Source organism: Neolamprologus brichardi, chromosome 23 (genome assembly GCF_056152115.1).
Source record: "Neolamprologus brichardi isolate AB-2024 chromosome 23, ASM5615211v1, whole genome shotgun sequence".
NCBI classification, from domain to species: domain Eukaryota; kingdom Metazoa; phylum Chordata; class Actinopteri; order Cichliformes; family Cichlidae; genus Neolamprologus; species Neolamprologus brichardi.
In genome coordinates this window covers 27,172,274-27,198,245 of record NC_142125.1, presented here as the reverse complement: position 1 = coordinate 27,198,245, position 25,972 = coordinate 27,172,274, and the positions used below count along the sequence as shown (strand labels likewise).

General features: G+C 39.6%; 1 protein-coding gene across 1 annotated transcript; it reads left to right on the top strand.

Moving 5' to 3' along the window:
- Positions 1-158: 158 nt before the first annotated feature.
- LOC102795276 (N-chimaerin) lies at positions 159-25,330 on the top strand. Its single transcript, XM_006792792.2, has 15 exons — positions 159-246; positions 586-677; positions 4,427-4,465; positions 4,577-4,632; positions 9,268-9,299; positions 9,456-9,569; positions 13,504-13,630; positions 14,953-15,114; positions 19,501-19,578; positions 20,230-20,314; positions 20,737-20,910; positions 21,532-21,609; positions 21,693-21,830; positions 22,711-22,816; positions 22,936-25,330. Exons 2-15 carry the CDS (start codon positions 659-661, stop codon positions 23,105-23,107), a joined length of 1,380 nt encoding a protein of 459 aa, XP_006792855.1. The 5' UTR covers positions 159-246; positions 586-658; the 3' UTR covers positions 23,108-25,330.
- The last annotated feature ends 642 nt before the right edge of the window (positions 25,331-25,972 follow it).

Below are 25,972 nucleotides of genomic sequence, written 5' to 3'. Positions count from 1 at the left end.
ACTTTTTCATTGCACTAGTCGCATTCCACGACAACCAATAAAAGCAAATACTAACTCTACGAGGCGAAAAGAAAACCTCAGCCCCAAATCGACGACGTCTTTCTTTGCCACGAAGCAGCATCAGCCAGGTCTGTTGCCATAGTTACGAGAGAGCGAGAGAGCGACAGAGAGAGAAAGCGAGAGGGGGAGATGGTGAGACTGATCACGTGACCCAGCAAGATGGCGACTATAATGTAGAATGGGGATGTGAGTACCACGTCTTATTGGCTAACCTTTAGGCTACTAAAACCAGCGTGTGTTCTCACGTTGTTGGGAGCCGTGTTTGTTGCAGTTTTATTTTACTACGAATCAAATGCTTTTTCTTCACAGTGTAACTTTAAAAGAAAAGGGTCCACCAGCGCCGCCTTATCCTCCAGGACAGCCTACCAACTAAAGTGAATCCGCTAACGTTAGCTTTCTTATATACCGTGGTTATCAGTTATTGTGGCTGATTACTCAGCTGGTTTTACTCTGACCCGGGTAGCTCACCTCCAGCTGCGGCTGCACTCTCTCACCTTGTTCCGCTTGTGTCCTCTTCTCTTTCAGGATTTAAACTGAGAGGGTGGAAATTTGGATCTGCTGCCTAATTGTTCATCATCATTATTATCTTAGAATCAAGATGGCCCTAAATGTCTTTGGTAAGCAGCATCTCACGGTACACAATTGTCCCTGGAATGTCTTATGGATTTATGAATGGTGTGTTAATTTGTTTATGATTAACTTCCAATCTGTTGTTTAAACATGTTGTTTAAAAATGAAAAGAGGCCAGTGGTCGTATTCACAGAAGTTTCAAATAGTAGACTTGATTTAATGAAGAAAAATCCAGATCCTTTAAATAAGGAAAACTAGTATTGCATTAAAGCCATAAGTGGTTCAGTTTGTAGTTATAATTCTTTATAGCATCTCTTATGGACTCCAGGACACTTTGTTTTTAATTATGGTTTGGTTTTTGGGTTGTTGTTTTTTTAACAAGATGTACTGTCTACCAGCAATCAAAAGTATGATCTGAATGCACTGTTGTGCCAAATATATTTTGCTTTTCCAAGACAAGCTCTGTAAATTCTCTACAGGCTCCTCATGTTCGTCTTTCTCATCTTCTTTTTTTCTTTTTCTTTATTCATTTTTATTATGACTCACATAATATGTGCAATATAAATATGTCAAATCTGACAGGCAGCAAAAAAAAGAAAGGGGCAGAAAATAGGAGAAGATATATAATAAAAGGACAGGACACAAGTAGAAAAGCGCAATGGGTCGCCACCTGCTGCACCTGTAAGAACAATGGTTTATTAATCCAGATCCTTTACTTAGCAAAATAGCAATGCATCAGCGTTGAGGCGACTGCTATATAAATAAAATTGAATTGAATCAGTGTAGATAAGTATTCCCATTATAAGTAAAATGTCCTTCAAAAGTAAAAGTCATCGTTCAGTGGTTTTATATATATATATATATATATATATATATATATATAATATTGCTGATGTGCCCCTGGTAGCTGTAATAAACAGCCAAGCTCTCAGTGTTGCAACTAGCTCTACATATTGATAGTATTTTAATGATATGATATATAATATCATAGCCATCAGTGGTTTCCCTTTATTTTATTTTATTTTTCATTCCTTTCAGGACATCAGACAATCCGCTAACAGCTCGTATTTGAAATGTGACTTTGTTAAGAGGTCATAAGCGTTTAATCTTTAGCAACCCGTTGTATTTTAAAGTTTACTTTTTTAATGTAGATATATGAGGCAATTTACTGTAACCCTTATTTTCTGAAAGTAGCAAAGGGCCAAGTGTTTCTTACGTGTGTTATGAAGGAGGAAAAGTGCCCATTTGTTGTTGCAGATGCCGGGAGTGTGAACAGTCTGTGTGTTTTGTCTGGGTTCTTGTTAGTTTGTGTATCTTTGAGCCTCAAGAAAAGGAGGGTGAGACGATTGCCCGGGGAGGATTTGGAGTTATTTTGAAGACAGGATACCGAGACGACAAGTGTTGAATAGATAAGGCTTGTAGAGTGGCCTCTGTACACAAGGACAGGAAGCGGACATGCAAAGAAGATGGAAGACGGAATACATTTCTGAATTGGCCAGATCCTGACAAAAATATATTTTCGAGGCCTGGGTTAAAGAGGACCTTTTGTACTGATTTCCAGTTTAAAATTTTTGGTCTTGGATTCTACTAAAGTAGCTTTGCATGGTCTAATGTTTAAAATTAGCTTAATTTATCTTATGATTTGCCTTCACACAGGACCTGAACAGCTATCTAAAACTCTCCACTTTAAGCTAACTTTCTGCTTATTGGCTGTTGTTCAAAAACAGCAGGTATCTCCTCTCGCTGACATCACACATCAGCCAAAAAGCTCAAACACTGTGTTCAGAGCAGTCCAAACCCTGAGCCTTTGGCTCACAGGGATTACTGTACACATACTGACCTCATAATTTGAAACTCTGTAGCAGCTGTAACTGTATGTATGTGACACAAAATAGGGGTCCACTTTAAGTATTTTAATTTAGTTTTTGTTAGATGTTCAGTGTAGGATTTCTTAATTATTTTCACAAACGATATTTTTGATATGTTTATTTCCACTCTTTTTGTATATACAATCTAATTGACTGTTCAAAGCAATATGTGGAATATTACCTGCTATACTGCAGAAGTTATGTGATATAAGACAGTTTTGCTGAGCAGAAAACTACTTTTCTCAGAGTGCTTTGAAACAAAGCATTACTAACTATGGAATCAAAAACAAGCTTTACATAGCACTGTGAACATGACACTTTATAAATCACATCTCACTTTTCACAGCATGAGTCAGATAAGCTATATCTTTAATGATTTGTATACAATGGCCAGTAACTCAGTTCAAAATTGCTATGCTTATTTTGTTTGTCTTGCTTTGGAGTTGTCTGTATGTTTTTGTGCTTATGTGTAAATGTATAGGTACATTTACATGTATGCATATAGGCATTCTGCTACTGTAAATAACCTTATAAAATATTTATTTGTAGAAAGTGTAGGTTCGTAAGATTTTCTTCTTCCTGCATCTTTTCGCCTTGGTGTATGCGAGGATGTTTTTATATGCTAACTCAAGTGAGACACAAGGACAGGACTAAAAAAGAGTGAAGAAGCAGCCAGTGTCCAAAGGAAAACTTTGAAAAAGCTTCAGAAATCCTGGAGAACCAGATGAAAAGATGAGGACTAACTCAAAACTTTTGCTCAGTGCTGTGAATATGCACAAAATGCCAAACTCAGAGCAGAATAAGATATAAACAAAGCAAATAGAAACTGCAGTATAATGACGTACCAAGAAGCAAGACATCATTCATTGCGACTACATGGCTGATTCCTCTTTAACAACCCGTTTTATGCTTTACGGCACATAAAGGATAAAGTAAACAGCATGTCGTAGTGACCGATGACGCCTTTGTCATGCTTATGTAACAAGACTCACTTTGTCCCAGTACAAGTGGAAGTGTTAAATCTCATTTCTGTTGGGAATTGAGGTCATTGCAGTAACAACACATGCAATAGATGTAAAGTGCAGAATTTAAATGTGTACCTTGGGATTTTACAGGCGCCACAATGGGTGTCTTTGAGTAGACGTGCTCAGCAGCTCCGCAAGAGTTCACCCAGACTCCACACCAGCGCCTGGGGCCAAAAGTTTCGGTTTTAATCACATTCGCTAATACTTCTGTCAGTGTTGTTTATGGTCTGTTACAACCGAATAAAACTACAGGGGAATGCTGCCATGATGTTGATATCCATCTACAATTAATTTCACACGGCCTGAGGAAGGGAGGGGAGCTGACAGTAAAAGCTAGTGTGAGGGTAACAAAGATAAACACTGCACAGCTCATTTAAAAGCAACCACGGTATAAATGAATCTTTCACAGCATTTTATGCTCCACGGAGTAGATTTATTCATTAAGCCACTTAGTTGCCATTTATGCTCTGTGTGGTTTCTGCTATGGAAAAAACTTAATCCATCAATCTGATGTCCCAAGGTAATTGCATACAGACTAGAAAATAAAGCAGTCATGCTGTCAGTGTTGGAGCGTAGATTTCTGTGTTTGTTTGGCTTGTTTGCTTCAGCAGTTTCAAGGCTTAGCTGTGAAATTCATGTGAGTGCCCTAAAATCGTAATGCTCTTCCCTGATGTGATTGTAAAACATTTGATTTTTGTCTGTACATTAAGCTTCCCCTTTCTTTATGCTGGTCTAATGTCAAAGAGATAATGAATTGATCAATACATCCGCATTCTGATGCAGTTGTATGTTTAATGGATTAAAATTAAAATTTAGACACAGAGCTGTTGCGTCACTGTCATGTTTTCTCCACATGGGGGTGCTGCATCAAAGGAATTAAATGAGAGCTTTCTGTGTCCTCAGATCATGATGAATACAGGCCACCAGTGTGGAAATCCTACTGTAAGTATCAATATACCTTTTGTTTTTTTTCAAACATACCTAAATATTTTGTCCTCTTTGTTTTCAATGATTGTTTGATAATTTTATAACATGGCCTCTTTCCCGTCACAGTGTATCAGCTCCAGCAGGAGGCACCTCACCCACGCAGAGTCACCTGCACCTGTGAGGTGAGAGCACATGTCCTTATTATCAACCAGCACATTCTAGCACGTCTCATATTTTGAAATCCGCTTTTTATCTGTGTGATGTTGCAGTGAAAAAACATCAATAGATCTGCTAGATACACACGAGGCTTTGCTCAAATTCTTATCATCATTGAACTCGTCTTCAAATGCAAAAGTAGTTTTTCTTCTCTAACATGTTTTCCACGGTTAGCTCAACAAGACTGTCACACTTGGAGCATAGTTGTCAATTTTATTGCATTTTTCACTTGCAGTATTTTGTGGTGATGTTTCTCAATCCCTTTATCTGGATAAACCTTTGCTTCTTTAAAAGTTAAGGTTTCTGCAAGTGAGATTTTGAATGTTAGCAGCAGAAAAGTATTTGATAACTATTTAAATCCATTCCCTATTCTTGTTTTGGTAAGTGGTCCAGCATTGTGTCCATGTTAGCATGTTGGTCGCAGGAGCACTAACTAAATTCTAAACTAAACGTTCAGCCAGTTCACCAAAAGTGTGTCTGTTTCTGCATATCTGTGCATATATTCTAAGTGCCACAGAGTAGATACACAAACATGGTGAAACAGAGCGCGGACAGACCCATATCGTGATGTTGGGACAGTGTTTCCTATACATAGACTTTACTTGGGCAGGCCATCCATGTATATTAAAGCCCAGTACTTTGTGCTATCCATATCCCTTCCTGTCTTGTATTTTTCTACTAGCGCTTTGACCGATTTGCTTTTGTGGAGCTCCTTGATGATTGTTTATGTGCGCCTCCTGAGTCTTTTGTCACATAGTCGTACGGTCTCCGACCCCAATATGCTGGTCTGCAGCTGGTTACTGTAATCATTGTTTTGCAATAGTGACCTGCTGCAAGCTGGACAGTGCCACGACAGTAGACAGGTAAAGTTACAGTCCATGCCTGGATTATTTTTTGTCATACACTATAGATATAGATATAATAGATATAATATTTATGAATTTATTTGAGAAATCTGGGAATACTTCATTTCATGCTTGCCCTCTGACCTGCCATCACAACAAATCTAGTCAAGTTCAGTGTATGCTACAATGTGAGTGTTGGATATAGGTTGCTCTAGTTGTATTGGTGTTCTTCGTGCAGCTGATGCGATAGCACTTAACTGAAACAGGCTTCCGATAAATGACATACTACATGGGCTTAATTATGGGGCCAGGCTTTGTCTCTTAGGACACCTGGGGGGAATTTAGCAATGAGCTGGGCTGCAGTCCACTGGAAGCAGCTGAGCTCCAGCGTGACATCTTGTGGTTCTGCATGTATATAGCATGTGAAGCAGGTGATGAAGTCTACATGTGTACTTGTTGTACTTGCTCTTACTTCAGAAAACTGCTTCTTTCCATGCTTTGGTAAGAATCCACTGTTCTGTTAAAAGTTTTAGAGAGTATGGGCATGTGTCATCATGGATTTTTCAAGTGAAATCTACTGAAATCGTGCAAAGGACTTCAGCTATAACTTTGAGACCCCTTTACCCTGAATCTCTAGCATCAGCATAGTTTCTGTTCTTGGTTTTAATGACAGTTGAGTAATAACCAACAACAGAAACCTTATTGGTGTAGATCAAGTCTGGAGTAAGCATGTTTGTCTCCTCAAAGAGACTGCTGACTTGGCTTGTACCAAGGCTGATTGTTTTTTCTGCCGCACTTCACCTCTCAGTTGTTTTCAGGGGTGACATTTGTCAAGCTGTCTTTAATCTAAAGATGTTAGCCGGCACTATATCATGTTCTTATTATGTTTAGCTTTGGTATTATTAAGGCAATCTAACAGGATTTTTCACACTCTGTCCCTGCTGTACTCAAAGCTGTTCTGCTTCGTTAGCAGAGGAACAGGCATAACAGGATAGATGGGAGAGATCAGAAACGATGTTGTGCTAAAGGTCACACGCTACACTATTTCAGAGCTACACAAAGGACATGAAAAAACCTCTTAGCGTCGTGTTCCAGCTGATCCTCATCCTCTGAAAATGCAGGCTTGGTGCTTCACTTGTTAAAGTAGTAAGGAAATATCCAGTTATTCCCACAAACGAATTCACTTGTAACAGCTTTATTTAATTATTACAGCAAACTGAAGTGGGTTTATGTCTTAGTTAGTGGTGGAGTAGTTTATTGAGAAGAGGTTTTGTCCTAGCCCAGGGCACGCAGGTGGTTTGGCATGATGCTGATGTCCACTAAATGCCACGCAGCAGCACATCTGCTCAGCATGGGTTGGAGAAATCCAAGGGGGATTAATAAAGATGGATGGGGGGGTTGTACATCTGTTTTTTGTGTGTAAAGACAGTCATCTTAGGGTATGATGGGAGGATAGTAGTGCGTGCGTGCGTGCGTGCGTATGCAAAATGAGCAGCTGTTGTGTCTGATGCCCTGGCCTTGGTTTGGTAGTCACCGCTGACCTATTTGAAGCAAGCAGAAAGGCAGCAAGCAGACCCCCCACCAGCAGCCCCACTTTGTCTCCTGGGTGTGCAGCCGTATGTGATTTAATGATGCACCAATAAGCACTTATCTGCTGCTGGTACTTTTGGTACAATTTGTGGTGCATAACAGTGGTGCAAAGGAGACAAAGAGAGTGTGTGTGTCCTTTAGCTGGAGGACCGGAGGTTACGCTGTGTTACTTAAGTTAAGTTAGCAGTTGTTTCAGATGACGATGATGTTTGGTCTTGTTGATCTTTTATCACTTCTTTTCCATGAAGCATAGTTACTCTTGGTTTTTTTGCTCTTGTATTATTGTATTGCCAGTTACCTTCCTCACATTCTGAGTGTGAGGAAGGTAATTAATTTGCCATAAATTAAAAATATTATAAGGTGATTTGACCACATAAATTGTGAAGAGAAATGTCATATTGGGACCATAAAGTATAATTTTGCTGTAATATTTAATCTTTTCTTTCTTAAAGGTTATCTATTGTGGTAATTCCCATCTCCATATTTTTATTGTTGGAATCTTAAATTGGGCCTTGGTGACCTTCAATTCACATTTTTCAGAAATAAGCCATTTTAAGACCCTTCCTTCTCCCTTTGGGCCAGCTTTGTTCTGATTGGTTGCACCTTTTAAACAGAAGGTTGGTGGGTGTGACTTCTGTGCTCACAGGCAAATATGTGTGCCTGTGCTGACCATATTAGTCCCATCCCCTTTTTAGTGATACCACACAGATATCCAAGAGTAGAAAAGTGTATAGCAAAGTCTGAACCTTTGGCTCACAGAGTGGACTACATACAACTTGCAAATACATACCTTTAGCTACATTTAGTGACATCATTACTACCTTGGTTCAGTTTGCCTATTAGCAGAAATACTCAAAATGTTCTGGTTAGATTTGCATGAAGAGTTTTAACAGAGGTGAGCCTTAGCCCAGCTCAAAGTAGAGCCGACCAATAAAGACTGATACTGACACCGACACCAATATTTAGTGAAAAGTCTGATATTTTGGCTGAATTTTTTTTTAAGTTTCCTTTCAGGCACACACAACATATTTCCCTAACATTTGTTATTTATTTTTAATTTATTTTTGCCTGACTCTGTTCGGATCAGCTAGTTTTTGTGTTTGTGGTGTTCCAAACATGTCGGTAAGTTGTAGAGTGCCCTCTGGTGGGCAAACCATGCAGTATCTTTATTTAGCTTTTTTCATTGGCCTCTGTAAATGCTGGTACCGACATATATTCAGATCCACTATTTTTTTAATTTCATGTGTTTGCTTCCACGCTCTGTCTGACACATTGTGAAAAAAATCTTTCCATTTCCCTCTGTGCCCTTTTATTTCATCATTTCATTCAAAAACTTTGAAAAGACTGAAGATAAGCTTCTTTTTGCTTCTTTTCCCCCCAAGCTTGCACTCAACAGTATGTCCATTGCATGCATGGTTTACTGACAGGCCTCAGAGCAGATCTGGACGCTGTCCAGAGGTGCACGTGCATGGCAGACAGCAGAGATCGCATGTCTCCTCTCTCCACAACAGCTAGACTAATTCTGCCCCCCCTCGGGATTTTACCAGCTTGACCACTTTTGCATTAGAGTCAGTAGGCATTTAGTTTGTGCTCCAATTTCTTCTAAAAATAAAAGCTTGTTTCCATCATGACTCCATGTACAAGAGCTCGATTTCCATTCCCTGATTGCTCCTTATCTACATCTTATGGTGTTTGAGTTTCTCTTCCCCCCCCCCCCCCCCCCCCCCCCCCACACACACACACACACACACACGCATGCACACACATACACACACATAGAGCATTTAACTTATTATTTACCATTGTTTGTTAGGCCCTTGCTGATTTATTGGCTCAACAGCAGTTTTGCTGAGAATAACACGATGCTCTGCTTTTTATCTGACTCATGCAATATTCTTGATGCCCACACACTCACAAACTCTCACTCATATACACACACACACACACACACACACACACACACACACACACACACACACACACACACACACACACACACACACACGCTGAGTGTTAAGTGAGGCTTACAGTCAAATGCTGAAAATGTTACATGCTCTTTGAGCAAGAGCACACAACTTGTGTAGTGTTAAAGCATTTTACACACTGTATTGTGAGATTATTTTAATGTTTTGTTTATTTAACAATCACCATTCCTCTCCCCTGCAGGTGGAAAACCGACCTAAATACTATGGCAGAGAGTAAGTTGGCTTTCTCTGTAGTAGTAGATTGTGTTAAGGACTTTGTGTCATTACATTATAAACAATGAGGATTCTTTTCAATTGGTATGTGGATTTTTCTTCATTAGATTCTTCAGGTTATCAAATAAGCTTACATTTTGCTATTTTTGCATCCAGGTTCCATGGGATGATCTCAAGAGAAGAGGCTGACCAGTTACTGAGTCAGGCAGAGGGCAGCTACCTCATCAGAGAGAGTCAGAGGCAGCCAGGCACTTACACACTGGCTCTAAGGTATGCTAGTTTGGGGAGACAGAACAAACATGAGCTTATTGGCAACACTAGATTTTTCAAAAAAACAGAGAAGAGCATTCTGGAGTAAGAGCATCGTCTTTAAGTGATGGCGTGATGAATCCTGCTTCCGGGCCCAAACTACTCTGCGTTTAATAAGGCTGTTGTGTTTTTAACATGTTTTAATGCTTTGCATCTTGTTTTATTTAATCTACAAGCCCCTAAAACAGTCAGTGATCACTGTCGGCCTCTTTCGGTTTTTATTACCGCTAATTTTTAAGCTCAGTTTTTAAAACCTTACGATGTAACTACAGCCCAGGCAGTGCAGCAGTATATTAATGACTAACCTTGTATTGTGGATGGATTATCTCACTTGTTCTCCTGACTGAAGTTTGGTCCTTTTACAACGTCCTGCCATGCGATTGCATTTGTCCCTAACCATCGGGAACCCTCACATTAACTTCTATTGAGTGGAAAAAAGTTAGCATTCGTCCTCCAGCTTCACTGTTTATATTATGCTAACATAGGTGTGTCGGTAGCGATCACGTAGCACATCATTAGCTAACACATACCAGCTAGCCCAATTTCAGTAACCCTGCAAAAGTCACTGCTGTTTAGTTTTCTGTCTCCATTTATGTTGGAAGTGATAGCAGAGCTGTAAGTTTTACCTTTTTTCTCAGTCAGAACATGCTATAATATATTTAGATGGATACTAGCAAGCTAACTCCCTGGTAACTTCTAACTCCGTTAAGCCACACTGATCATTTTATTACAGATGAAAGAATTTAGACAGTTTTCAACTCTCAGTGATGCTGCAGTAATCGCTTGACTTTGGGACCTGCAGCGTAGTTTGGGCCCAGACACAGCTAATGACATCAGACTTAAATACCGGATAGAATTGAATAGCAAGGTAACAGCTAAAAGTAGAAATCTGACAGAAACATGACTGTATAAGAAACATGGCTTCAGCTTTTGGTTCTGAAAGTACTGTCAATAGATAAAATAAATTAACTAATTAATCGCACACTTTTCTGTAATTAATCGCAATTACTTGATCAGTAACCTGGTTGCAATTAAAATTTTTAAACTTTATATTTAAGCTTGTAACTGACATTTATGCAATATAATGAAGTAAATGCAGTATAAACACAAAAATTGTATGCTTAAATTCAAAGAGAATTTGAATAGGTTTCTTCAACATACACTAATACAGACCTTCCCAAAGTGTGGGGCCCGCCCCCAAGGGGGGGCGCAGAGCCATGGCTGGGGGGACGCGGTATGAAAAAGGGGGCGGGGACACACACAAAACGCTTGAACACTGCTAGCACGGGGCGCCTACAGAAACGCAAAGCATGAGATGAAGCATTGCTGAATATGTTTCCAAACCAACTTCATTCTAAGACAAAGACTAGAAAATATGGTGAAGCGTATCTGCCCTTTGGCTTCACCTGCACAAGTGCTGAGGTAGGTCTCCCTGCAGAATTGGTTTTCCCTTCGTCGGGAGCAGTGCTGGGCTCTCCAAATCAGGGACAAACAGTATCCCACATTCTTGATTTTTAGTTCACAAACACTTGTTGTAATGACTAACTACTCCTGACATTTTGGAGATGTTAGCTCTTTATACAGTAAAGTTACAGTGGGATACAAATAATATCAGGCTGATCCTGCCATGATTTGTTCCCCCGGTTCAAATCACGGACAAACATTATCCTACAGCTGTTTATGTGTTTAAACCCATTTTGCATAGAGAGGCATTTTTTGAAAAATGTATTGATAGCAATGTTGAATATTATTACACAGGAAAAAAAAAATGTTTTTCACGTTGCGCTGTGCGCCACGTGAAAAACATTTTTCTTGTAAAACAAAGGGGGGCCTAGCAAAAAGAGTTTGGGAACCACTGCACTAATTTATAATATATATTAGTGCTGTCAAACAATTAAAATGTTTAATCTGATTCGCCACAGGGTTACTGTGGATTCATTTTGATTAATCATGATTAAATATCATTCATTTTTATTCATTGTTAATCACATTTCATTTCAAATATGCACTTAACATGTTTATTGAACATCTTAAACATTCATGTTAACAAAAAACTCTGTAAACATTTATCCACTCTCTCTGTCACTCTTGGAGAGGCACTTCAAGTCCTTGAAACGAAGGAACCAAAGCTATGTAAAGCGCTTGTTCTCAACGATATTAATAGGTCTGCAGTTTGTTGCAATCCACTTGGCAATTGTGTCAGTCAATATTTCCGAGGTAGACTTACTCAGTCCCCGATGCTCCGTGAGTGGTTTGTCGCAAGCTGGGTGACGCGTTAGCCAAGGTTCTAGCAGCATCCCCGACTAACGTATGCTTTGTGTCAATGTAATATTTTAAGCTGGAAGTGCTTCGGTGAAAAGAAAATTCCTTCTCACACAATGTGCAGAATACTTTATGTCGGTCGACTGTTCTGTCTTGTTATTTTTTTAATACTCAAATTTCCCGTTGAGAGGATTGGATAATAGAAGAGAGTGGATGGATGGAGTATAAATTGAACCATAAAGGAAATATTTTATGGTTTATGGTTTAATTTTATGGACTGCATGTGAGCACAGTTCTATTGGTTGAAAAAAAAACCTCTCTGTACGCAAATATGCAAAGGGATACAATTGCAGTGCGATACATAAATCATAGCTCTAGTACGAACCAGAATCTCTACATGATCAAATTTACTGAAAGGAAAAGCTGTAACCTCAAAACTTCCATCATTTGACTGCCTTAGCTCTGTGTTTATACAAAGTTTAGCTACTAGCTGTTAGCCATCTGCAGTTCTTGGGTAGCCATACACAATATTTATAGCTAGAGTAATATGATCAAATATTTACATTTTGATATATGTTGTGACAGATTTTTCAAGGCCTTTCCCCCTTATCGGCCCTATTCCCATCTCAAAGCATAGTGTAAACTATATTGATACAGTATCCAGTGCCAGAGTGAGAAGAAATACAGACACAGAATATGATATTAACTACCAAGGCTACACCTTTCTGTCTGTACAAGCACACATTTGTGTGACAGTGCATGCTGCTTTTTAAAGCTTGTCTAATTGTGTTCAGGTGCTGTAAGGTGTGAGGATTTATCTCTGCAGTCAACCTTTAAACAGCTCAAAGGAGCTCAACTTTACGTGCACATGTTTCCTCACAGCAAGGCTTGTGAAAGAGTGAGAGTAAGCCTGTTAACAGTAAGGCTTGTTTCTTGTTTTCTGTCAGTTTACCCGGCTGCCAACACTTTGCTGTTGGTTTTACTTGACTGTGAGCTATCATTTTCTCAGAGTAGGTGTCACACTTTTAAATGGGTGCATGGCTTAATTTGAATTTAGTTTTGGGTCAGTTCGGTCTATTCATAGCCGTGTCATTTTTTTTTCCACCTGCGCAACTGTTCTCAGTCATTTACTGTCCCTCCTTACCCCTGTGGTTATAATTACCTTCCATAAATACCCTTTCATAAACTTGAGTCCCAGTCTGAGTGGTAGGAAAAAGAAAGGTTGGATTTTGGGTTAATGATTTAACAGTGCTGCTTTAATCTCATTGTGATCCGCTGAGGAAGAAATAACAGCGCACGTGTGGTGGCCCAGTTCAAAGTCTGTGTGTCGATTAGAGTTTGTGCCACTCTTTTCTGGCTCCGTTTTAGCGGAAAGCAAAGCTACAGGATTTTAAATGGGAGAGAGTAACGACATGTTTTGCAGATAACCTCAGTTTTTGACCCTTGACTTGCAAAGACTGGCAGATACAAGGTTATTGCTATTTTATAGGCCCTCTCTTATCAAAATTTGTCAAGGTTTGAGTCAGACCCTGAGGATGCATTCATTGAAAAAAAATTCAAGGAAAAGATTTAACATAAATTTTGACTTTCAAAATACTGAATAACAGAATTTGCTCATTTCTTTTATCTGCAGGTTTGGGAACCAGACAAGAAACTTCCGTCTCTACCATGACGGGAAACACTTTGTTGGGGAAAAAAGGTTTGAGTCCATCCATGACCTCGTCACAGATGGCCTCATCACACTCTATATCGAGACAAAGGTGCGTTTTTGCATTGATCTGTCCTTTCTCCTGCTTTCCTTATTTATAGCAGTCCTGTTCAGCAGAGACATAAAAGCCTGTGATGCCTCAGTATGAATTATGGATGGGTATTTGTCAGAATGGCAACATTTCTCAAAAAAGTTTTACTGTCTTTGACAGGTGTAAATCCGTCAGTTTGACACATATTTATTCACTGTCATGATCATGTGAACACTTAAATTCCTTAAAAAGTCACACAGACAGAAGGAAAATTGAAATGCCTTGATGCATGCTCAGTCATCCTGGTAAAGAAATCCCAGATAGCTGACTCTGTTCATCTGGATGTATTGTGAGTGGGAAAAACGTGTCAGTATTCATTCAACTGTCTTATTCAGTCTCAACTGAACAACCTTGACCAACCCAACCTTATAAATGGTATATTTGCATAATGACCCAAATTAGCAACTAGTAAACACTGACTAACAATGGGCCGTCAGGTCAGTTTTATGATCATTGATACATTGATATGCAGATTGTAATGACGATCACATTGACAGTTAAATCAAACAACCCCTAGCTAAGCAGATGGCACAGTCCAGAAGAGCTGTCTCATTAGGCCACGAGTCTGCAGTCTGTTTCCAACTAGAGACCAGTGGCCAGTCGTTCAGTGATGAAGTTGAAACACCATCTCTGAATCAAGGAGGGGGCCTATAAGTATATCTTTCATCATTTTAAAATGCTGTGATTGCAGCCATTCCCCAACTCTCTGTGAATGGAACTCATGGTCATTGATCAGTGATCATGAGAATTTGCATATCAACGATCATGAAACTGATCTGACGACCCATTGTTAGTTAGTAGTGCTAGTTTCAGTCATTGCGCAAATGTACTTTTTATAGGGTTGAGGAAGGAATCACTTAGATGATTGACAAAATGTTTCTCCCACTGAAAATTCTGCGTCCAGATGAACAGAATTCAAATCTCTTTCAGAAGACAGAAGTCCCATTATGTATTATTTGCTTATTTCAACTATAAAAAAAGTGTCTCAGGACATAAAACATGGATAATGAAGAACATTATTAGTTATAGTTGTGGGCCAGCTAAAGAAAAATTAACAGTAAAAATGTAAGGTTTTAGGGGACACAGAAACACTGAACTTCCCATAGACTACCTAAACATAAGTTGGAAGAAGTCTATAAATCTAAAAACGGGGCCAAATCTATAGGTAAGAGGCAAGATTTTATTCCCTGGAAGCCAAAAAAATTGTCTGCTGCCTCCAGAGATACAAAGACAAGGCAACAGTTTCCCAGATTGAAGTTACAGGGATTTAATTCTCTTCTCAGGCAGCAGAGTACATCGCTAAGATGACCATAAATCCTATCTATGAGCATGTGGGATACACCACTCTGAACCAGGAGCCCACCCTGAAAAAACACCTCCCTCACAGCCAGGAGGAACCTGACGGACCGACTCCAGCCAAAGATGACCATAACACAGAGGAAAGGGTGAGGACAATCAGTGATCTAGATATCGTATATCCTATCAGCGTGATGTCATTTATCTGCTGTAAGATGCACCAAGTTTGACTTCATAATTATTGTTCAGACTTGTCCACAACCTTTGAATAGATCATTCAGAGGATCTATACTTTAGAGCTTTAGAGGGTGAATAATAAGAATGATAAACCTTAATCTGTAATCACAATGAATACAAGTCAATATTTTCCGGGCTTATCACTTCCTACAAGAAATGTCGAAATGTGGGTTTTTAAGAAGGATCTTGTGTAGACACTCTGGAAGATGCTTCTTAAAAACATGTGTTCCTGGCAACTGACCTGAAGGCCTTGGCGGGGGGATTGAATAAGAAATGTTGGCTGAAGTTTACAGTCACTGAGATGAGTCCTAGTTTTTTCATTTTAATCAGAGGAGTGGCAAAGGATGAGGACATTGGAGTCTACACTGTGAAGTCCAGACATGTGGGATAATTAAAAATGGAAAAAAAAGAAATTTATATATTTTGGTTATTTGCTGGCTTAGTAGCATAATGTATACATTACTGTATGTACCCTATCTCCTTGTTAACAGGTCGTCCAATCTGAACTAAACTTTTCACAAGCATGGTCATACATGCAGTGATTATCATTTATTCACCAAAATTTGTATTTGTGACAGAATTTCGTTTCACTCACCTCTAAATACTGAATTAAGACTTTTGAAAAGTATCACAGACTTTGGTTTCATATAACACGACTTAATTAATTACTGTTAATTACACTAAAGCGCTGCATTAATGTAAATCTGTTACTTTAGGCTGGTCCAAGCAATGCAACAATCCTCTAGTACATGGATGCCAAACATAGGGCACAGTGGCCAAATTCGGCCCTGCAAAAGACTTCAATCCGACCTGCCTGACAGCTTTGGAAAATGTGAAGGAAGGCATAAATTTTGGGTGTGTAAATGTATTTTAATAAGTTGTACAGGTTTTTCCTGTTGATAAAGACCTTTTCAGATGTCTGTATGAATCCCATCACCTCTTTATCAGGTTCGGCCAATGTGCAGTGTTACGTTCTCCATTTGTGTCCGTTTCAAGTTGCATGTTCAGCGTACGTCACCTGAACGCAACATAATGGTCGCCAAAATTTGTATCTGCAACAGAATTTTGTTCAAGACTTTGAAAAAGTGCAGCAGACCATTGATAGGGCGTGTTTTTCCTAGCTATTTAACCATTTTTGGTAACAGTGTATACAACATGGTAATAAAAAGTTCTACATTTCTGTTTCAGTTTAACAAGTGATAGTTCAGTTCATACTGGATTTATACTGTGAGCAGTATGAGGTATTATGTAATTTCTTAAAGTCTCTGAACCTTACCTGTGTTACTAGAGGTTATAACATTCATAATGCCTAATGTGAGCGTATATACCACCAAAAAGTATAAATGATAAACACATATATCTAAAAAGATTAGGTCTTTAAATGTTAAGAGACCATGTAGAGAATTCAAATGAGCAGAGGAAAGTTGGTGTAAATGCAGCAGCAGGATAGAAGGATGAGAGTTGAGGAACATGGAGAAAGAAGGTGAAGAAAAAGAAGAAGGAGGCGGAGGATGGATGCAGAGGAGAGATGGCCTCCAGCCAAGGGCTCTGCAGTAAAATTACATAACAGCGGTTTGCCTGCAGAAACCTGCTATGTCCCAAAAGCTACAAAGTATACAGGAATCAAGTTTATTGTCGGCTCATTAATTTTCGTTCAGATGTGAATTAATTAGAGTGTTAAAGCAGGGACTGAGGGAAAACTTTTTTCCTGTAGGTGGAGGTTTTTTCTTTTTCTTTTTTTTTCTTTTTTTTTTTTTAAATAGGAAGATGCGAGGTTTCTTGGATGCTAATGACTGAGCAACTTCTAATGCAAATTTCAGTTCTGCGACTGTGAGTTTGTGCTGATGAGTGCATGCAGCTGCATTCAGGCTTATACTACAAAACCCCCAAGACCCCTGCATACACACACAAACACATACACACAATAATATAATCCAGTTCCCACACACACACACACACACACACACACACACACACACACACACACACACACACACACACACACACACACACACAAACACCGTGCACACAGTGCAGTATGTTTATCTGCTAAACCACTGCTCAGCCTCATGAGGCCTTATGTGACCTGCAGTGCATGACCACCTGCACTGCACCTCATACATCACTGTGTGTGTGTGTGTGTGTGTGTGTGTGTGTGTATGATGGGGGTGGTCCTGTGTACGTGTGTGCCTTCATAATTGGGTGGATTTGCAGACAAAGCAGTACGCCAGTGACATTGAGACCAGAGGCAGCTCGCTGTGGGGACAACAACCACTAGAAGGAAATTCGTATTTTTTTTTCATGCAGCTAATCACCTTTAGTTACGGGGGTTAAACTCTGTTTTACTGTGCCTTTGAGGGCGATTCAGACGTGCGTTTTTAAACATTAATTGTTAAAGCCTTGTTATCAGATTGAAATCACTGGACGGTGAGGTGAAATGTGGCGGAAAAATAAGATTGCACTTTTTGGTCTACCTGAGAAAATGATAGAAAAACTCAGTAATATCCGGTGATTTTTAGCTCTGCAGATTTTATCTACAGCTGTTATGCTTCTTCCTTTTCTGTCTTTTTTTTTTTTTTAGCCCTTTTTGCATCTGACTGTGATCAAGGTGCTCTTTTGTGAGCCAACCTGCACCCCGCTGCATTCAGCACAGTGACAACAGTCATTAAATATCCATGATCAGTCATACATATTCACTGTGTTGTGTGTATAAGCTGAGAGTTAATGAAGTTGGATGTGTGGCAGCTTGTTTTAATTGGATTTTTGATGAAAAAATCCACACGTTTCTTTGGTTATATCTATCTGTGGGACCATAGAAAACACACAGCTTGTAAATCTTACATATTCTTTGCCCAAAAACAAGTCGAAAAAGAGAAAACATCCCCCTTCCCAGAGGCAGTACTTAACAAGGGACGTCTTCTAAAGTGCACTTAAGTCCAGACTAAACTGCTCTTATATAATGTTCCTTATGTGGCATGAGACAATGGATGCAACCCAAGAGCAACACGAGGACACAAGGTTTGTGTTTATCTGTTACCGCCGGGTGTATAAGGCAGATACAGCAGCTCCTAGTTGTCATAAATACTGGAAGCTTTTAGTGGAAAAGCATCCAGCTGCTGCAGGTGGAATGACAAAGGAAAACGGGGGGAAACAAAGAGGAAGAAAAAAATGTGAAGGAATGAATGAAACAACATATTGTTTCTCAGCTCATTCTCCCTCCTTTTCGCCGTCTCTCCTGGGACAATCGAGGTGGCAGAATTGGTGACGAACAACAAGAAAATGCAGCATCCTGATTGGCTCCTTCCCCTCTCATTGTGACCTGTTAAATTCATCCATTGCTGCACCGTAGCTCAGCTTACTCCCCCCACCTTCCTCCTCCTCTTCTGGCTCTCTCCGCCTCCCTCCCTCCCAAGCGCTGTTTCTGCCTGGTGTAGAGGATGGGGAAAGCGGATTAACACACACACACACACACACACACATATATACAGAGCCATGTGGGTTGACGCGTTCACTTACACGGGAGCGAGACACAGGAATTCTGTCGCATCAGGATTTCACAAACACCTTCCAAGGAGTGGAGATTTGTTGAGTTTTATTCACTGAAGTTTTCAGGACAGATTTCTTGTTGCCTGCCTGGCTTTTTCTGTTTGTTTGTTTTCTGTTTGTTTTTTGTTTTTTAATGAACTGGAATTGCACCATTTAACCCCATCAGTATGCAGCACTAATCTGATTGGTTGATCTTTGTGGTTCTAAGACAGCAGGATTGGTCCCATGCTGGCTCCTCGGTTTGGGTTGTTGTTGTCAGATGCTGTGAGAGCTGTGAGATGATTTGAGGATAGTTGTTTTGCTATTTTTTTTTTTTACTGTATTAATTATTCTGGGATTTTTTTTTTCTTATGTTATTTATTTATTTTATTTTAAAGCAGCCTTTAAGAAAAATTACATTTTTCAGCAGGCTGTTTGGTTTATTGTTTTAATCAGCGGGAAAACTTTGTTTTCTTTTATATTATTTTTTCTTTTTCTCTGTTGATCCCACAATGCCGAGCCAAGAGTCGTATGTTGTTAGGAGGGGTAAAAAGAAGTCACGCAGGCGAGGCGAGAAGGAAATAAGTCAGAAGGGCTCTTTGTTTACTGCCGCGCTCGCCTTGAATGCCAGTGCTGGTTCAATTCCCTCCTTGCCACTCTCCGCGGGCTCCTCGGACCCCGGTGCTGCAGCCAACCGGGCAACAGCCCCCTCCAAACCCACCTCCCCTGCTTCCACTTTCTGGCATCCAATCCGATCTTTTGCCCTTTCACAGCTCACATCACTGGTGCGGCGGGCCACCCTGAGGGAGAGCGACTTGGCGCCCAAGTATGAGAAGGTCCACAACTTCAAGGTGAGACACTCATTTGCTTCCCCAATCCTATTTATGTGTGTGAGTGTGCTGCCAGGATCGCTGATTCAGCTCGTGGGGACTTATTCAAATTCACCATAGAAGGCTTAGTGTTAAGAAACACACACAAACGCACACACTCTTCATGTTTTCAGCCTTTGTTTACTTTTAGATTCCTGTATAATGATTTTGTGTATTATTAGTGAGAGGCGCAACAGAGCCACAGTGTCCCGAGCTCAAGAGTAATGTGGACAGACACACACACAGACACACAAAGATTACTGCGATGTGATGGAGGTTATTAGCATTTCATTATACAGAGCCAATTTGTGCAATAAATGAGCAGATTAAAACTCTGCTCTCACTATAAATTGTCTCTGAGCACCCTTTCAGCACTCCTATTGTGTCTCCATCAGTCTTTTGTCAGTCTCTAATAAAGGTTACTGCTGGTATTCAGGTATTACTTGACCCAGTCTGGATCATATGAATAATTTCCCCACCCTTTTCTCTCAAATATACAATTATTGGCTATTTTGACTGATGTGTTTCACTCTTTTTTTTCTCTGACCCGATCTGCTGCTGTTTAATAATTATTGTGGCAAATATAACGTTTAAACACATCGAGTTTGTCTTTTTTTATGTCTATTTAACCAGGTTCATACATTCAGGGGTCCCCATTGGTGTGAGTACTGTGCCAACTTCATGTGGGGTCTCATCGCTCAGGGAGTGAAATGTGCAGGTAAGTCACAAACAAAAAAACGCATTCCTTCTCGACATAAAGTAATTTTCGTCTTCCAATCATGATTCAGTTTCCACTTCTTTCACTCGTACTTTCTGTCTTAAAGCATGACTCGAAAGTAGGAGAGCAGGCTAAAGTTAATCACTTTCACTGTTGTTGACTCATCTGCGCCGTTTCATGGATTTTAAAATGTTAAAAGACTGGCTTGGGTGCCAAAGAACAAACTGTCAGTGTGATCACTACTGCATGTGTGGGTGATTGAACTGGGCTTCTGCAACGCCTACATTTAAAAGCAACTTTCATCATGCAGTCTAGCAATGACTCTTAAGGATCATCACAAGTAAAATAAAAAATAAAAAAACAGAGATGTCTAAAAATGGACATAAAGTGACGTAAAACAAAATTCTGGGTTTCTTTGTCAGATTGTGGGTTGAACGTCCATAAGCAGTGCTCCAAAGTCGTACCCAACGACTGCCAGCCAGACCTTCGGCACGTCAAGAAGGTGTACAGCTGTGACCTGACAACGCTGGTCAAAGCCCACAACACCAAGAGGCCCATGGTGGTTGACATGTGTATACAGGAAATTGAGGCCAGAGGTGAGAGAAAGAGAGCGCATATGTGTGACTCAGAGATTATATAACAGAAAAAGGCTTGTAAGTATTGTTTGCAGCAAGGTTAAGAGAAGTGGGGGGAGGAAAGGAGAACACCCACAAGGCTGGCGTTCATACACAAGATGCGATTGCCTTTGTGTGTGTCAGCTCACCCACTCAATGCTAAAAAGATGTACGCAGGCAGCTTCATCTGTGAATGTAGGTGTGCGTGTGTGGAGAGTGACAGTTTTCCCCTCTAGAGAGCTGCCGCAGACAGCATTTTATTGATGACTTGAGTGAAACTAATACGTGAAATCAATAAAGACTTGAAAAGATTGAACTTGACTGGAGCAAGAGAGACAGTTGAAGTCTTCACCCCACGCTTTATTTCTTCCTTCTGCCTTCACATATGTTGTGTTTGTGTGTGTTTAATAATCATTTTTGCATCCATTTCAGTTGTATTTGCTAATAGCAGGAAAGAAACATAAATTTTATCATTTCTTTAAGACATAAATAGAAAGCATTCTCATCTGAGAGGCTGTACACTGAATTTTTTTTAGTTGGTTATGTAGAATTTAAGCTTATCGTAGTCATCAAATTAATATTGGTATGATTTAAACCTTCCAGGTCTTCAGTCAGAAGGTTTATACAGAATATCAGGCTTCAGCGAGCTGATTGAAGACGTCAAACTGGCCTTTGATAGAGGTAAGTGTCGCTCCCCAATGTTCCATAAGCAGGTTCTTTTGCCAAATAAATTAAATGTCATGCGCACGATTGTTCCTCCACAGACGGAGAGAAAGCAGACATATCCTCAAATGCTTACGAGGACATCAACATCATCACCGGAGCCCTCAAACTGTACTTCAGAGAGCTGCCCATACCCCTCATCACGTATGATGCCTACCCACGCTTCATAGAAGCTGCAAGTAGGTCTTAACATTCAGGCTTTTAACCACAATTTACCTTAAAACTCAAAGATGACTTGTTCAGGGTTATAGGGAAATAAGCAACAAAAGGAGTCCTAGACAACCCTCTCTTTTGTAGGTCACCAAGAGGCAACTCTCAGTCTGGATCCTCTTTAAATTTTAATTGAATACCCCTGGTTAACATCAGTTAAAATTGTATGGTTACATTTTTAACCGATGTTAGCCAAATGAAGGCGGTTTAGACACGCCAGTATTCACTCTCATGAGACTTCTAAGCTTCCTATTGGAGAAATTTAGGTTTCTGAAATAACTGTAAAAATTTAAACAGATTCAATAAAACCTTAGTTAGAACTCCTGAAAACAGACTGTTAAATAGAAGATGGACGTAGCCACCATTGGTTGTTAAAGTTTATGGAACTATGCCATCTTGGTTTTTGGGGAGGTGATAATGTGGTATGGTTGGTTTGCTTATACTTTACCCAATAAGTATCTATTACCCTCCTTAACAGAAGTCTATGTCTGTTCGGGCTGTTTCTTGAACAGAAATTACTTTAAAGGTACCTAAATTAAACCACGCTTGTATGATGCTGGCTAAAAATACTTTCATCACAGACCTGATATTTATCGGGTGATATTATTCTTTATTTTAGATCAAATGTGGTAAATTACCATAGAATTTCATTAAAATAATACTTAAAACTTGTGACAAAGGTCATAAACTCATTTGGAAAATATTGTTAAATCAAATGAGACTTGAGGTCTTTTGTTTTTTCTTTTTTTTATTTTTGAAAGACTTCTTTTCAAAATATTGACCTGGAGGCTAAACCTATCATTTGTATAGTGCACTATCTCAATATTTTCGTGTGTGTGTGTGTTGTAGAAATAACAGACCCAGAGAAACGACTGGAGGCCCTCCATGAGGCCTTGAAGCTGCTGCCACCAGCTCACTGCGAGACGCTGCGATACCTCATGGGTCACCTCAAGAGGTCAGACACACACACGAGCAGTTGTTTTACTTTGTTACATACTTATTTCTTTGGTATCTCCATTATTATTTGACTGTTGTTTTTACATATTATATAAATTGGTCAATTTCTTCATTCAGAGTGACACAATACGAGAAGGAGAATCTCATGACTAGCGAGAATTTAGGCATCGTCTTCGGCCCAACGCTTATGAGGGCGCCCGAGCTCGACGCCATGACGGCACTCAACGATATCCGATATCAGAGACTTGTGGTGGAAAGTCTCATTACCAATGAAGATGTGTTGTTCTGAGGTGCAAGAGGAGATAAAAAGAGAGACTGGGGATGACACGTGAATGCTTTTAAAGATAAAAAGGTGGCTTCTAATGAGAAAATGAAGGAGAAACATGCAAGATACTTGTGTCTCGCTAGAGAGGATTAAAAAATATACTACCTGCTTTTGTGATGGTTGGATAAATCGAGAAATGAAGGAAGTGTCTGTCTTCATGAAAGCAATTTAACAAAATCTATCTTGAGACACAGCAGCTTTGAGTGAAGAAGTGGATGGAAGGACCCAGCATTTCCCTAAATTTTAATGAAAATAGGAGCAAAACATCAAGTCAACGAGCTCTACTTTGTCTCTATGAGTTGGTATTACAAACACCCTGTATCAGCGAGAGAATTAACAATGTGTGGTAGAAACACTGCACCATCTATCTTTACGTTCTTGTCATTTCTTCCTACAAGGATGCCTTGACATTTTGGATTGTGGAAAAACATGACTGTATTGAAAATGTTAGCTTGGTTAGTGTTTATCATTGAAAGTCCTGGTAAGTTTTCTTGTTTTCTTAGTGTCAGTGTGTCCCATTTGATCCTCTTGAAGAGAAGAAGCAGCAGCACTGGCTTCCTAACAGTAGACAGCCGGATGAATGAATGAATGACTGGAAAAAGTGTATTGCTCACGTTTGGCGCATACTCATTCCTCCAAATGGAACTAAAGTGATTTGGGCCTATGGCCTTTCTTTTTTCCTTCCTCTTCTTTTGCTCTGCTTTTGCTTCACGTCGCGCCCCGTCGCTGAATTATAACCACACAGCAACCTCAAACCGCCTTCTTCTTCTACTTTTTTTTCTTTTTTTGTGGTGTGATGATGTGTAATTGCGCCCGGCGATGAAGTGGGCGGAGCTGCAAATTAACAATCCTTCATTCTCTCACTTCTCCACTTTCTGCGCGTTGAAAACCTGACAGGAAATGACACTTAAAATTCAGCGAGAGTCTATTTAAAGGAAGCGTTTTTCCAGTTCCTGAAAGAGCATCTTTCCAAGTGAAAATTTTGTTTCTGACACAACTTATAAACATAGAGCAAGAAATACTGTGCCAGACCATCTGTCAGACATGAACACACAGTATTTACCAGTAATTGTCAGGCAGCTTTAGCCGTCATACTTTGCTGTAGTGGCAGATGCCGAGGGGAGGGACACCCTCGTTTGACTTGAAACGCAAATACGTGAGGCCAGTACTGTTTTTGCTTTGGTTTGTCATTTGTATAAAGCAGTGCTGTAATTAAGCAGTGTTTTGTTATGAAGGAGATTTTTGAGATGAAAATTCTAATTTAAATTCATCATCACTCGCCCGACTGCAATTCAACAAAATGAAGCACACTAATAATTTCAAGGCCCATCTCTGTTATTGGCCTGAGTGGGATAATTGGGCAAGTTTTAATATCAAATCGAATCCCAATTGCTTTGCATCAGTGCTTTGCCTCTCCTTCTGTAAACATGTTTGGAAGTCATGTATCTGTCACTTGTGTTGATGCCACTTAATCTAACTGTGAAACTGGAGGAAGTGATGATAATTTCAAGCCCAAAGGTCAGTCTGTATTTCATATCTTAACGTCTGCCTTCTGCAGTGAACATGAGATTTTTCCCTGACTAGAGCAGGTGACAGATTACAGAGGTTTTTGAGTTTGCTGTAATGTTTTGATGCCATAAAAGCAGTGTCCATGATAGAAATCATCTGTCCATGCTTTTTTATTTGTTGTTAAACTAGTGCCATTTGAAAGGGTGGAGGTGTAAAATGAAGGCTTTCTGCATGTACCCCCACCTGCTATAACTCACCTTTACTCATTCCTCCCCCCATTTTTGTCGGGGGGTTCACTGAGTAGTGAAGACCCACCCGGCTTGAAGACCTTTTTGGCTTTTTTTTGGTTTGGTTTCTTTTTTTGTAAAGCAAGGACAGTTACTGGGTGTAAATCAAATTGATGTAACATAAAAATAACATCAGCATTTTTCTAATGGATTATGTTTTCATGTTATCTGTTTTCTTTATTTACATTGTCTAACCATAGACTAACTCTTATCAGACTAACCTGATGAAAACTTGTGACCCTTCAGTGATCTGTGACGGCTGCTTTTTTAGCATCATGATTAAAATGTGTTGGGGTTTTTTGGTTTTGTTTTGTTTTTTTATTGTCATTGCTGTAAAGTATTTTCTATATGGTTTATGCATGGTGAAGTTAAATTATTAAATATGACTTTAAGTTGGTCGTCTGAATTTTGTGTTTTAATCCATTTGAGTATGGATGTGTCCAAGAAGACCTGCTGAAGTTCAAACTGAGCACCAGAATGGGGAAGAAAGGTGATTTAAGGCCAAGTTGGTCTGAGTGTTTCACAAACTGCTCATCTACTGTGATCTTCCCACACAACCGGTGGTTTGAAAAAGAGAAAATATCCAGGGATTAGCAGTTCTCTGGGTGATGACAGATGATAGCGGTCATAGGGGAACAGCTAGACTGTTTTGAGCTGATAAAAAGAAAATAGTCAAGTATTCATTTGATTTAATGGGGACATTGCAGTTTAACATGGTAATGATACAGAGCATGAAACTGCTGCACAGAGATTTTATAGCTTTTTTTTTTTCATTTTCAATCCTTATCCATAGTTGGGCTAATAAACTACTAATTGTAGTATAATTAATTAAATCAAGTGCAGCTCTGACTTACTTTTAACAAACCTTTGACAACAACGGTTGTTTGTAATAATGTAATAATTATTATACCACATTCTGTAACAATGCTGTTGAATTAATGTAACAAATCCCTTTATACAGAATTTCTGATGACTTTTTGAATTTCCCTGGAACGTAACCAGTTTGCTGTATCTGTGTTATGAGCAGTGACAA

Bases quoted from the DNA above. Each gene is read 5' to 3' on its own strand.
- LOC102795276 (XM_006792792.2), top strand. The intron at 20,315-20,736 runs GTAAGTCACAAA...TTTCTTTGTCAG, and splicing joins TCAGGGAGTGAAATGTGCAG to ATTGTGGGTTGAACGTCCAT. The intron at 21,610-21,692 runs GTAAGTGTCGCT...GTTCCTCCACAG, and splicing joins CAAACTGGCCTTTGATAGAG to ACGGAGAGAAAGCAGACATA.